This window comes from Heterodontus francisci, chromosome 5 (genome assembly GCF_036365525.1).
Source record: "Heterodontus francisci isolate sHetFra1 chromosome 5, sHetFra1.hap1, whole genome shotgun sequence".
In the NCBI taxonomy this organism is placed as follows: domain Eukaryota; kingdom Metazoa; phylum Chordata; class Chondrichthyes; order Heterodontiformes; family Heterodontidae; genus Heterodontus; species Heterodontus francisci.
Window position 1 is genome coordinate 67,575,089 of NC_090375.1, and position 15,273 is coordinate 67,590,361.

General features: G+C 43.4%; 1 protein-coding gene across 2 annotated transcripts in view; it reads left to right on the top strand.

Moving 5' to 3' along the window:
* The window catches only part of rad54b (RAD54 homolog B), a 246,674-nt gene that overhangs the window by 169,482 nt on the left and 61,919 nt on the right, over nt 1-15,273 (top strand). For both annotated transcript variants that reach the window (XM_068031594.1, XM_068031595.1), the window contains one exon: nt 5,090-5,359. In XM_068031594.1, the coding sequence (XP_067887695.1) occupies nt 5,090-5,359 (270 nt within the window). The remainder of the gene's footprint in view (nt 1-5,089; nt 5,360-15,273) is intronic.

A 15,273-nucleotide genomic window follows, 5' to 3' on the forward strand; every position in this document is an offset into this window, starting at 1 on the left:
TTCTAGTTGGTAGAGGTTGTGGGTTTGGAAAGTGCTACCTAAGGAGCCTTGGTGCGTTGCTGCAGTGTATCTTGAAGATGGCAGACACTACTGCTACTGTGCGTCGGTGGTGAAGGGAGTGAATGTTGTGCATGGTGCGCCAATCAAGCAGGCTGCTTTGTCCTGGATGGTGTTGAGTTTCTTGAGTGTTGTTGGAGCCGCACCCATCCAGGCAATTGGAGAGTATTCCATCACATTCCTGACTTGTGCCTTGCAGATGGTGGACAGGCTTTGGGAAGTCAGGAGGTGAATTACTCACCACAGGATTCCAAGCCTCTGACCTGCTCTTGTAGCCACAGTATTTATATGGCTACTCCAGTTCAGTTTCTGTTCAATGGTAACCCCCTCGGATGTTGACAATGGGGGATTCAGCAATTGTAATGCGATTGAATGTCAAGGGGAGATAGTTAGATTCTCTCTTGTTGGAGATGGTCATTGCCTGGCACTTGTGTGGCGCGAATGCTACTTGCCACTTACCAGTCCGAGCCTGGATGTTGTCCAGGTCTTGCTGCATTACTATACTGACTGCTTCACTTTCTGAGGAGTCGCGAATGGTGCTGAACATTGTGCAATCATCAGCGAACATCCCCACTTCTGACCTTATGATTGAAGGAAGATCATTGATGAAGCAGCTGAAGATGGTTGGGCCTAGGACACTACTCTGAGGAACTCCTGCAGTGATGTCCTGGAGCTGAGATGATTGACCTCCAAGAACCAAAACAATCTTCCTTTGCGCTAGGTAAGACACCAACCAGCAGAGAGTTTTCCCCCTGATTCCCATTGACTTCAGCTTTGCTAGGGCTCCTTGATGCCATGCTCAGTAAAATACTGCCTCAGTAAAATAGGGCAGTAATTCTCACCTCACCTCTTGAGTTCAGCTCTTTTGTCCATGTTTGAACCACGGCTGTAATGAGGTAAGGAGCTGACTGCCCAGGCAGAACCCAAATGAGCGTCACTGAGCAGGTTATTGCTGAGCAAGGGCCGCTTAATAGCACTGTCAGTCTTTGATTCCAGTTTATTTGGGCCAGATCCGTTCTGACCCCATTGAAATTGGCCCTCCCCCTTTAATTATTTTTATTCTAGATTGCTCCTTGTCTTTTTCCATAGCTCACCTGAACCTTATGAAACTGTGATCACTGTCCCCTAAATATTCCCCTACTGACACTTGATCCACTTGACTCACCTCATTCCCCAGAACCAGATCCCGATCCCGCAATGCCGCCTTCCTTGTTTAACTGGAACATACTGAACTAGAAAATTATCCTGAGCACACTTTAGAAACTCTTCCCCCTCTCTGTCCTTTACACTATTATTGTCCCAGTCTATATTCAGGCAGTTAAAGTCCCCCATTCTAACTACTCTATCTGTAATTTCCTTGCAAATTTGTTTCTGTATATCTTTCCCACTGGTGGCCTATCGAATATACCCTGTAGTGTTGTGGCTGTTTCTTAGCTCATAACGCAATAGATTCTGTCCTTGACTCCTCTCGGCCATCCTCTCTCACAGCACTTAATATTCGCCTTAATCAAAGCTGTCACTCCGCCTCCTTTCTTTTCTTCCCTATCTTTCCTGAACACCTTGTATCCAGGAATATTTAGTAACCAGCCCTGTTCTTTTTTGAAATAAAAACAAAAAGTGCTGGAAATACTCAGCAGGTCTGGCAGCATCTGTGGAGAGAGAAGCAAAGTTAACGTTTCAGGTCTGTGACCTTTCATCAGAATTTTCCTTCTTTTCACAGATGCTGCCTGACCTGCTGAGTATTTCCAGCACTTTTTGTTTTGATTTCAGATTTCCAGCATCTGCAGTATTTTGCTTTTATTTTACTGTTTTTTGATACCTTTATGTTCCATTAGGTGCTATCTCACTGGTTTCAGTTTTCCAAATGGTTTTTATCTACACTGTTAAGGAACATCTTCAGTATACACAAATCTTCCTGGTGTAATTAACTTAGAGACTTTATGGCCTGATTACCTGGGAACTTCCATGGTTTGAACTAGTTGAGATCTTGTGTTAGCTAAAAGCCGTTACCCAGCATTTACTTAACAGCAGAACTCAATTTTGTTGGGCAGCTTTCAAGGTAAAAAATTTGTTTTAAGTGTATTTCAGGCATCTTACAGGGCATTTCCCCTTTAAATTTCAATGGCATTCTGCAGGCAATTTACAGGGCACTTTTCTTACAGTCCTCAAAGTCTCTTTATGGATCTCACATAATCTCCCTTCTGTAATGTCTATCGTAGCTTTTTTGAAGACGATGGTATGTAATATGGTAATATGGATGTGGTGTATATGGATTTCAGTAAGGCGTTTGATAAGGTTCCCCATGGTAGGCTATTGCAGAAAATACGGAAGTATGGGGTTGAAGGTGATTTGGAGCTTTGGATCAGAAATTGGCTCGCTGAAAGAAGACAGAGGGTGGTGGTTGATGGCAAATGTTCATCCTGGAGTTTAGTTACTAGTGGTGTACCGCAAGGATCTGTTTTGGGGCCACTGCTGTTTGTCATTTTTATAAATGACCTGGAAGAGGGTGTAGAAGGGTGGGTTAGTAAATTTGCGGATGACACTAAGGTCGGTGGAGTTGTGGATAGTGCCGAAGGATGTTGTAGGGTACAGAGGGACATAGATAGGCTGCAGAGCTGGGCTGAGAGATGGCAAATGGAGTTTAATGCGGAAAAGTGCGAGGTGATTCACTTTGGAAGGAGTAACAGGAATGCAGAGTACTGGGCTAATGAGAAGATTCTTGGTAGTGTAGATGAACAGAGAGATCTTGGTGTCCAGGTGCATAAATCCCTGAAGGTTGCTACCCAGGTTAATAGGGTTGTTAAGAAGGCATATGGTGTGTTAGCTTTTATTAGTAGGGGGATCGAGTTTCGGAGCCACGAGGTCATGCTGCAGCTGTACAAAACTCTGGTGAGACCGCACCTGGAGTATTGCGTGCAGTTCTGGTCACCGCATTATAGGAAGGATGTGGAAGCTATGGAAAGGGTGCAGAGGAGATTTACTAGGATGTTGCCTGGTATGGAGGGAAGGTCTTACGAGGAAAGGCTGAGGGACTTGAGGTTGTTTTCGTTGGAGAGAAGGAGGAGGAGAGGTGACTTAATAGAGACATATAAGATAATCAGAGGATTAGATAGGGTGGATAGTGAGAGTCTTTTTCCTCGGATGGTGATGGCAAACACGAGGGGACATAGCTTTAAGTTGAGGGGTGATAGATATAGGACAGATGTCAGAGGTAGTTTCTTTACTCAGAGAGTAGTAGGGGCGTGGAACGCCCTGCCTGCAGCAGTAGTAGACTCGCCAACTTTAAGGGCATTTAAGTGGTCATTGGATAGACATATGGATGAAAATGGAATAGTGTAGGTCAGATGGTTTCACAGGTCGACGCAACATCGAGGGCCGAAGGGCCTGTACTGCGCTGTAATGTTCTAATTCTAATATAGTGGACAGTTTATAAGTTGATTGTAGGTTCAGATGAGAGGCTTCTATGGAGCTACTGCAGCATGCTTGGCCATAGGAATAATGAGGCTAGGATTTAGATTAGATTAGATTAGAGATACAGCACTGAAATAGGCCCTTCGGCCCACCGAGTCTGTGCCGAACATCAACCACCCATTTATACTAATCCTACACTAATCGCATATTCCTACCAAACATCCCCACCTGTCCCTACATTTCCCTACCACCTACCTATACTAGTGACAATTTATAATGGCCAATTTACCTATCAACCTGCAAGTCTTTTGGCTTGTGGGAGGAAACCGGAGCACCCGGAGAAAACCCACGCAGACACAGGGAGAACTTGCAAACTCCACACAGGCAGTACCCGGAATCGAACCCGGGTCCCTGGAGCTGTGAGGCTGCGGTGCTAACCACTGCGCCACTATGCCGCCCAACTCCACCGACCTTAGTGTCATCCGCAAATTTACTAACCCACCCTTCTACACCCTCTTCCAGGTCATTTATAAAAATGACAAACAGCAGTGGCCCCAAAACAGATTTAGTGAGGTAAGGTCAAGATGGACTGGTGTGCTATGGCTAAGAGGAAGCAGAGCATTGGAGTTGGTGAGTGGGAGAGAGCAGGCTACAGCCTGGACAGAAATAGGGGGTGTCTGGTTCTTTGAATAATCAAGCGGTATGGGATTTTACGGTATGATTGAGTTAAGGGAGCATTCATGGGAAGGAACTGGAGTGTGAGAAATGCCAGGAATTATTTCACACTTTGGAATTTAACTGCCAAGCCAATGGTGGGTAAGATGTCACTACAGGTTCTTAAAAGACAACTTGTTCAGTTTCTAAGAGCAAAGTAGGAAAATTGACTGTATTTCCCCTTCCCTGGTCAGCCAATTCAGAACAGAAGAGTGTAATGAGAACATTTTGTACTGTTATGGCTAATATCACCCTATACATTACATTTGCCCACTGAGTCACTGGGGAGGCACATTCTTCACTTTCTTTAAAATGTACTTTCACATCCTCCTTTTAGGACCACTGGCATCATGCATCATTTCCTGGATGTTAGAACAGGAAGGCAAGGTGTTCCCTTATGACACTCCTGCAATTCAAGATCTGCAGTACCGGCCCAAGATGATTCATCAGCCGTATGTTCCCTTCATAATCTGGGAAAGTGTTTTCTCTACCCACTTTGTGCAGCACAATCAAGAGTCAATAGAGTGCACTAAGGTGCAATTCTTTTCTTTTCAATTTTTAAAAATATTTCAGATTCAAACCAAGATGAGCCAAGATTCATACTGCTGTTATTTCCGTTGTGATTGGTTATGCATAAGGTGCAGGATTAGTTGTTCGGTCTGGTCTGCCTGGATGCTAGCCTCACTTTTCCCTTTGCATAGCAACATTGAAACCTTCCTGATAAATGATATTGCAACAGAACTTATGTGCATGATGTTTCCTGGAAAGATAGAAAAACTATGTCGTGTTTCTTTCCAAAGCCAATGATCATTATGTGCTCCAGAGCCTGAGGTCGCATTTCTGATATGAATATATTTACTCATCTCAAATACAGTCTGTAATCTAAATATATTATGCTTTCATGCAGGTGCCTTTTCCCAGCGACAGATGAAGCCATCTCAATCATTTGTAGCACCAAAACAAATTCACACAGTGCTGCCACTGGTACCACGACAGGAGACAAGTCTAGCAAACCACCAAGAACAAAACACACCCAACTCTCTCACTACATACTACAGTGTCTTGTGGTGTAAAGCATCAAAGAAGAAGCACAAGAAATGGGAGGGGGATGCAATCTTGATTGTCAGAAAGACATCTGTGGTTCTCAAGGACATAGAGGGCAAAGACATTGGAAAAGGTTAGTGCTGTTACATTATTGTTAAAGTTTGTTTTTTACTTAGCCTAATGCACACTGTATGATATGTCATAATTACTCATCATATTCTAGCCATATTCCCAAAGGACCATAGGCATCTCTCTCCATTAGAGAGAGACAGTTGGTGATGTATAGCTTGAAGGTCACCACTCCTCAAGCGTGGGGCAAGACTACGAGGCAGACCTCCATGAACTACCACAGCCGATACGGGGATTGAACCCACGCTGTTGGCGTCTTTCTGCATCATGCGCTAGCCAACTGAGCTAACCGCCCCGCATCACAATTACAAAGAGCTTCAAATCATCACATTGTCCCAAATTACAAAACTGGAAAAATCCAATCAAATATCACAATAAACAATATTGCAAGTAATCTGGTTAAGAAGGCATACGGGATTATTTCCTTGATTGGCCTAGGCATAGAGTATAAGAGCAGGGAGGTTATGCTAGGACTGTATAACACACTAGTTAGACCTCAGCTAGAGTACTGTGTACAGTTCTGGTCACCGCCTTACAGGAAGGATGTGATTGTGCTAGCGAGGGTACAGAGGAGATTTACAAGGATGTTGCCAGGACTGGAAAATTTTAGTTATGTGGAAAGATTGTATAGGTTGGGGTTGATTTCTTTGAACACAGGAGGCTGAGGGGACATTTAATTGAGGTTTATAAAATTATGAGGGGCCTAGATAGAACAGATAGGAAAGATCAGTTCCAGTTAACAGAAAAGTTAATAATGAGGGGGCATTGATTTAAAGTAATTAGTAGAAATATTAGAGGGGAGTTGAGTAATTTTTTCACCGAGGGTGGTGGGGGTCTGGAACTCACCAACTGAAGGGGTGGTCAAAGCAAAAACCCTCTTCACATTTGAAAAATACTAGGATGTGCACTTAAAGTGCCGTAACCCAGAGGGCTATGGACCAAGAACTGGAAGGTGGGATTAGGCTGACAACTCTTTTAAGGCCGGCATGGACATGATGGACCTAATTGTTCTGCTTCTCTAAAATATCCAGGGTTGACCTATGCATGAATCAGTGAGTAATAATATTCTATTTTAACTTCTTTTAAACTGACTTTTAGATCAAGGCCCTGAAGGCAAGAGAGGCCGAATGTGATAAGGAATTAGTGATTAGGTGACACAAATCTTGGATTTGAAAAGCCTGTAGATTATAGGAGGAAGAAAAAACAGAGGTAAGAAGCGTTACAGTTTTGTGAAAGAATGAGAGAGTAGGAAACTGTCTTTCAATATGGTAAGAATGCTGGGAGGAGGAAGAGTTTATAGTATAGATTGCTTGGAGTGTAGAAAGAACAAGAAAGGAAAGTTCAGACAAGCAGTGACTATTTTAATATTGATAAATATTACAAACAATATCACTGTCTCTAAATTATTAAACGGCTTGTCTGACATCTAGTACTGGATGAGCGGAAATTTCCTCCGACTAAATATTGGAAAGACCAAAACCATTGCCTTCAGTCCCCACCACACACTCTGTTCCCTAATCACTGACTCCATTCCTAAGGCTGAACCAGACCGTTTCCAACCGTATTATGTTTGGCCCCGAGATGAGCTTCCAACCACATATCTGCACTATCGCCAAGACTGCCCACATCCACCTCCATAACATCGCCTGACTCTGTTCCTGTCTCAGTACGTCTGCTGCTGAAACCTTTACCCAAGCCTTTTTATTACCTATAGACGTATTGTAACGCTCTCCTGGCCAGCTTCCCATCTTCTACCCTCTTCCACCCTAGCAGACAAGCACTCGCGCTCGAAAATGAAGAATGGTCTTTTTTGTGAGGTGCCTGTGAGTTCATTTGGAGCCAAAGAATCATTGCATTCAGGAGAGGAGATGAGAGAAAAATAGCCGTAAAAAAACAAAAATCTTAAGCAGTCTTAGAATTTATGGAGAGTTAAGAATTATCTATGAAGGGAAATGGGCATATATCATTTGTGGAGAGAGACCAGTGTCACCAGTTTATCTTGCTGCAATGAAAGCATAGGATCATCTGTTTCCCTGATACAAAGCAGCATTGACACCAAAGCTATGGAAACTCTGCAACTCTATTGCCTGCAATCCTAGTTGTAGATTACCAGATGCTGTTAATGTTCAAGAAAGAGGAATATTGGAATGAAAGGTATGTAACGACAATTGAAGATGAGAACACTTAAAAAAGGCATTTAAAAGTCAATTGTCATTTATGACTGATCATATTTCAATCAATGAGACTTTAGCAAAGATTTTTCTGTTCCATTATGCAGGTAACTTGAGTGGAAAATCAAACAGGGACAGCCATTGTGCTACTCCTGCAAATGCTGCCACTTCCAGAACTTTGTAGAAGAAAGGAAGTAATTACACCCACCCAGGTGTACTCAGAATAGGCGCTACTGATGAGACTTTTTTTTTCGTTCAGGGAATGTGGACATCGCTGGCTCGGACAGCATTTATTGCCCATCTCTAATTGCCCTTGGGACGGTGGTGGTAGTCTTCTTGAACCACTGCTGTCCTTAGGGTGTAGGTACACCCATAGTGCTGTTAGGAAGGGAATTCCAGGATCTTGAGCCAGCAACAGTGAAGAACTGGCGATACAGTTCAAAGTCAGGATGGTGTGTGGCTTGGAGGGGAACTTGCAGGTGGTGGTGTTCCCATGCACCTGCTGCCCTTATCCTTCTAGGTGGTAGAGGTTGCGGGTTTAGAAGGTGCTGTCGAAGGAACTTTGGTGAGTTACTGCAGTGCATCTTGTAGATGGTACACACTGGTGCATCTGTGGTGGAGGGAGTGAATGTTGAAGGTGGTGGATGGGGTGCCAATCAAGCAGGCTGCTTTGTCCTGGATGGTGTCGAGTTCCTTGAGTGTTGTTGGAGCTGCACCCATCCAGGCAAGTGGAGAGTATGCCATCACACTCCTGACTTGTGCCTTGTAGATGGTGGACAAGCATTGGGAAGACAGGAAGTGAGTTCCTCGCCACTGAATTCCTAGCCTCTGACCTGCTCTTGCATTTATGTGGCTGGTCCAGTTCAGTTTCTGGTCAATGGTAACCTCCAGGATGTTGATAGTGGGGATTTAGTGCCATTGAATGTCAAGGGAGATGGTTAGATTCTCTCTTGTTTAAGATGGTCATTGCCTGGCACTTGTGTGGCGCGAATGCTACTTGCCACTTATCAGCCCAAGCCTGAATGTTGTTCAGGTCTTGCTCCATATGGACATGGGCTGCTTCAGTATCTGAGTCGTCGCGAATGGTACTGAACATTGTGCAATCATCAGCGAACATCCCCACTTCTGACCTTATGATGGAGGGAAGGTCATTGATGAAGCAGCTGAAGATGTTTGGGCCTAGGACACTACCCTGAGGAACTCCTGTAGTGATGTCCTGGGACTGAGCTGATTGATCTCCAACAACCTCAACCTCTTCCTTTGTGCTAGGTGTGACTCCAACAAGCCAAGAGTTTTGCCCCTGATTCCCATTGACTGCAGTTTTGCTAGGGCTCCTTGATGCCATACCCGGTCAAATGCTGCCTTGATGTCAAGGGTAGTCGCTTTCCCCTCACCTCTTGAGTTCAGCTCTTTTGTCCATGTTTGGACCAAGGCTGTAATGAGGTCAGGAGTTGAGTGGCCCTGGCGGAACCCAAACTGAGCGTCATGAGTAGGTTATTGCTGAGCAAGTGTCACTTGTTAGCACTGATGACTGTTGGGGTCTGAAGTTCTGTTAACAGATTATAAATACCTGGTAGTTCAAGATAATAGGGTAAACAGGTGTTGGGTGTTAATTAGTTAATTGTATCCAAGTGTGTATATATAAAGAGCCAGCCAGCACTGACTGTGGGTGTTGTTTGGAGAGCAGGAGCTCTGTGGCAAGCAATAAACAATGTCTACCAAAGCATCCTGGTCTCAGTGTCTTCTTCGCTAACAGGCTTGGAAATTTCTCTGACATTGGTAGCAGAGGATGGCTGCCTGCAAGTAAATTTTGGAGACTAAGATTTGTTTTCAGATAGGAGATTAGAATTGGAGTTTTTTTTTGAGAAAGCTGTGCTTGGAGTTTGTTTTGAAGAAAGATGAGTGAAACCAAGTGTAAGGTGTCGGGATATGATTTCCAATGCTGTTTTGTGAAGCCGAACCTAGGGATCAATGGAAGAATGAAGTTGATACACGGAAATGGGTTATGTCTTTACCTAAAAGGAAGCAAGGAATGGCCCTTGCACTTTCACTTCCGGACAGAATTAAGGTCAGGGGCAAAGTGTTCTGTGGGCTAGAGGCTCATTGTTTGGACGGTGAGGAAGGTTTGGACAAACTCTTGAAATTTATGGATAAAATTTATATGAAAGATGACTTATTGAGTGCCTATGAAGTGTGGTTGGACGTTGATAAATTTAGAAAAATGGATGGTTCTTCCATAGAAGATTATATTGTGGAGTTTAACTGACTGTATGCAATATTGCAGCGATTCTGCTTGAAAATTCCTAGATCAGTACTTGCCTTCAAATTGTTGGATTGTGCTAGGATATCAAACATGGATAGGCTCTTGGTATTGACCGGAGTTAGATTGAAAGAAAAAGATCATCTGTTTGATCAGATGTCTGACACCCTAAAAACATTTTTTAGGAAAACAGTCCTTTCCGTCCGCTTTCATGGCGCAGATGGGCTCTTCAGCAGTGGCACCGTAGGTGGAGGATACCATGCTAGCAGCATTTCTAGGTCGTTTAAGTATGGGGCCTAAGCGTCAGCTTGAAAGGAGAAAGGCACACAAAACGAATGAGGATAGAGCCCATTTTGGCAGCTATAACAGACAGCAGGAATTTGGCAATTATGGCAGAAGGATGAACCCCAGGAATAACCAAGGGGTGGTCAACAGATGTTTCCGATGTGACTCAAAGTATCACTATGCATTGCACTGTCCAAAAAGCAATAACGCGTTTTTGAGATGACACATGATGTAGAATGTTCGGAAGGCGAGGATGACGCTACTGATAAATCAGAAGAAATTGTACTGGTCACGAGAAGCTTCAGTCCAGTAATGAGCGTTCTAGCCGCAGATTTGTTCAATTGCGCAGTACTAGACAGTGGGTGTAGGTCCACAGTATGTGCAGTGCACTGGTTAAGGTGTTACATGGATTCTTTAAGTAAGGAAGACTGAATACAACAGTTCGACCTATTTCAGGTTTGGGGATGACAACAGGTTGAAATCACTAAAAAGCGTGTAACATAGCAGGGGTAAACCATTTTATTAGTATGGATGTAGTAGCCAGTGATGTACCTTTGCTGTTAAGTAAACCATCTATGAAAAAGGCTCGGGTGAAATTGGATATGGAACATAACATTTAGGAAATCTGTAGCTTTGTGGTTTACAAAGTCGGGACATTATTCTATTCCTTTAGCGAGACCAAACATCTCGAAGCAGGATGTTAAAGAAGTATTAATGGCATCCGTGGGTAGGGATTTAAAGGAGAAAAGGCAAATTATTTCAAAATTACATCAACAGATTGCACATCCATCTTGTCATAGGTTGAAGATTCTGTTAAAAGATGCAGGGGTAATAAGACGATGACTACACCACAGTTATCGAAGATATCAGTGGAAAATGTGATATCTGTTTAAAAAAAAAAATACAGGAGTACACCATCGTGACCCATAGTGAGTCTCCCATTACCAATGGACTTTAATGAAACCGTAGCGATGGACTTGAAGGTATGGGATAAAGAAAAAAAAAATTTTCTTCTACACTTTATACACGTGGTGACTAGATTCATTCTGTCGATGGTAATTTATAGTAAAGACAAAAAAGTAATAGTGGACAAGATAATGGAAAGGTGGATAGAAACAGGACTGGGAGCACCAGCTAGGTTACTAACAGACAATGGAGCGGAATTTGCCAATGATGAGTTCAGGAGTATGTATGTAAATATGAATATTGTAGCAATGCACACAGCAGCAGAAAGTCCTTTTTAGTAATGGGATTTGTGAAAGAAATCATTGCCGTGAATGACAAACTGCTCCGAAAAATTTTAGCAAACCAGCCAAATTGTAAATTGACTGCTGCTCTGGCGTGGGCAGTACTTGCGAAAAACACACTTCAAATGGTTGGGGGCTACAGCCCATATCAATTAGTTTATGTCAGGAATCCGAAAATACCTTCAGTAATGTGGGATCATCCTCCGGCTTTAGAGGGGACTGCAATTCAATTTTTTTTTGGAACATTTGAATGCCATGCATGCAGGGAGAAGAGCATTTATTAAGGCGGAGGTTTCAGAAAAAATCAGGAGAGCTTTGAAGTATCGGATCAGGCCATCAGAAAAGAATTTTGATACTGGGGATATGGTGTATTACAAAAGAGAAGGGCAAAAAGAATGGAGAGGCCCAGGAAAAGTTATAGACACTGATGGCAAAATGATGATTTTGCAACATGGCAACCAAACCATTAGATTACATTCCTCAAGGCGTATTGGTACTAATTATACATTGACAGAATCTGAACAAATGATGCATACTGATGATGCATCATGTATTTCGCATGCACATATGTCGGACCAACAGATTGTGGTAGATAATGGGCTGACTGAGAGTGGACCAAGTGGTCGTGAAGATCCGGATAAGGCCATTTATCCCAAAGGTTTAAGACTGAAAGTTGGGACAAGAATGACGTACATGCCAGAACATTGGCTGAATGTGCAAGACAAGAGACAGGATATCAGGCCGAGAGATTGTGTCTTGAAGACCCCACCTGCCACGAATGAGGCATATTAATTTCATATGAAATATTAATTTTAAACTGTTGCTGGACTGTAAAGATGACTTGTTTAAAAAAATCACAGCAATGGCTGGAAGCATTTGCATTCTAAGAGACAGTGCTGGAGGAGACAATGGAACTGCTCCCTGATCCAATTAACCCAAATGGATTTTGATCATCAGACATTGAATGTGTAACAAGCCAGCATTCCATTCTGTCTTTCCCCACACGGTGCCCCCACCCCCCCCACTGAGGGTGTATGCTAAGATGGAGAATCCACAAAAAACGCAGGAGAGCTTGTTGAAAAAAACCTAGTCACATGACCAACCTGCTGGCCAACCTGGAGTTTTGAATTGTGCTCACAGAACAGTTTGGGTCAGAGTGCAATTTGAAGATATAAGAGAAGGAAGGTCTTTCCATAGTGCTCTCTTTCTCACGAATTTCCAGATCCACTGAAGCCACTTAAACCTCAAGAGAAAAGACTGCTACATCGAAACAAGTTTGAAAGCGTGCACAGGGCCCCAACGAAACGGCAAGATTTAACTGCAATCAATGCAATCAAAGACTCTACATCGAACTCAAAGGACAGTAAATGAACTCCAGCTAATGCTTCAAACTTTGCCCCTTTATTCTTTCTCCTCTTCCATCTCTGTGTCTGCCTGTGTGTTTATTGCATATGCATGCTAGCATGGTCGCATTGTGTATTCGTAGTAGTTTAAACCGAATTAGAGTTTTAAGGTTAATAGATTTAAAAAAGAAAGGTGTAAGTTTAAGAAAACCAGTTTGGTTGATTTCTTTGCCACTACAATTGGAGAGCAGTGAACAAGGATTCACTGAGGGGAAGCAAAAACACAGTGTTTTAAAAATTAAACCCTGTTACGGTCAAACCAGGAAAAGACTGAGAGGGAACCCTTAGACTCCTTTCTCACCTAATCATTGAGTTATACAGCACAGAAACAGGCCCTTCGGCCCATCATGTCTCTGCCGGCCATCAAGCACCTAACTCTTCTAGTCCCATTTTCTAGCACTTGGCCCGTAGCCTTGTATGCTGTAGTGTTTCAAGTGCTCATCTAAATACTTCTTAAATGTTGTGAGGGTTCCTGCCTCTACCACCCCTTCAGGCAATGTGTTCCAGATTCCCCCTCTGGGTGAAAACATTTTTCCTCAAATCCCCTCTAAACCTCCTGCCCCTTACCTTAAATCTATGCCCCCTGGTTATTGACCCTTCCGCTAAGGGAAAAAGTCTCTTCCTATCTAACCTATCAATGCCCCTCATAATTTTGTATACCTCAATCATGTCCCCCCTCATCCTTCTCTGTTCTAAGGAAAACAACCCTAGCCTTTTCAGTCTCTCTTCATAGCTGAAATGCTCCAGCCCAGGCAACATCCTGGTGAAATTCCTCTGCACCCTCTCCAGTGCAATCACATCCTTCCTATAGTGTAGTGCCCAGAACTGTACACAGTCCTCCAGCTGTGGCCTAACTAGTGTTTTATACAGCTCCATTATAACCTCCCTGCTCTTATATTCTATGCCTCGGCTAATAAAGGCAAGCATCCCATATGCCTTCCAAACAGCGAGGGTTACAGCACCGATCCCTGTGGTACACCACTGGTCACAGGATTTCACTTGCAAAAACAACCCTCGACCATTACCCTCTGTTTCCTGCCACCAAGCCAATTTTGGAACCAATTTGCCAAATTGCCCTGGATCCCATGGGCTCTTACCTTCTTAACCAATCTCCCATGCGGGACCTTATCAAAAGCCTTACTGAAGTCCATGTAGACTACAGCAACTGCCTTACCCTCATCTACACATCTAGTCACCTCCTCAAAAAAATTCAATCAAGTTAGTTAGACATGATCTTTCTCTGACCAAGCTGTGCTGACTATCCCTGATTATTCCCTGCCTCTCCAAGGGGAGATTAATCCTGTCCCTCAGAATTCTTTCCAATAGTTTCCCAACCACTGATGTTAGACTCACCAACCTGTAATTACCTGATCTATCCCTGCTACCTTTCTTGAATAATGGTACCACATTCGCTGTCCTCCAGTCCTCTGGCACCTCTCTCGTGACCAGAGAGGATCTGAAAATTTATGTCAGAGCCCCTGCTTTCACCTCCCTTGCCTCACACAACAGCCTGGGATACATCTCATCTGGGCATGGGGATTTATCCACTTTTAAGCCCGCTAAAGCATCTAATACTTCCTCCCTTACAATGTTAATATGTTCAAATATATCGCAGTCTCCCTCCCTGATCTCTACACCTACATCGTTGTTCTCCACAGTGAAAACAGATGAAAAATAATCATTTAAAACCTCACCTATGTCCTCCGGCTCCACACAGATTGCCACTTTGGTCCCTTATGGGCCCTACTCTTTCCCTGGTTATCCTCTTGCCCTTAATATACTTATAAAACGCCTTAGGATTTTCCTTTATATTGACTGCCAATGTTTTTTCATGTCCCCTCTTCACTCTCCTAATTACCTTTTTTAAGTACCCCCCTACACTTTCTATACTCCTCTAATGCCTCCGCTGTTTTCAGTGCTCCGAATTTGCCATAAGCCTTTTTTTTCCTGATCCAATCCTCTATATCCCTTGACATCCAGGGTTCCCTGGACTTGATGGTCCTACCCTTGACCTTAATGGGAACATGTTGGCCCTGAACACTCTCTATTTCCTCTTTGAATGCTTCCCACTGGCCTGATGTAGACTTTCCTACAAATAGCTGCTCCCAGTTCACTTTGGCCAGATCCTGTTATATCAAATTGAAATCAGCCTTCCCCTAATTCAGTACCTTTATTTCTGGCCAGTCTTTGTCCTTTTCCATCACTAATACTTCCTCCCTTTCAATGTTAATATGTTCAAGTATATCGCAAACCCCCTCCCTGATCTCTATACCTACATCGTAACATGTAACATTGTAACAATTCCATAACTGTCCTAACAATTGGCAGAAGGAAGTGAAAATATGGAAGGCCAGAAAACGTAGTATAAGTTCACAGTGGGCCTGAGGATGATCGTCGTCCAAGGAAAGGGTCACGACCTGGTGAAAGGAAGTCTACTTGTAGGAGGGACAGGTCGAGTTGTAGTAGTCCAGAAAGGGATAGGAACTCTAGTAGGGTATGTGGTTTCACTAGAGCAAGGACCAGAGAGCAGGCAAGGGGTGCCACAAGAAGTA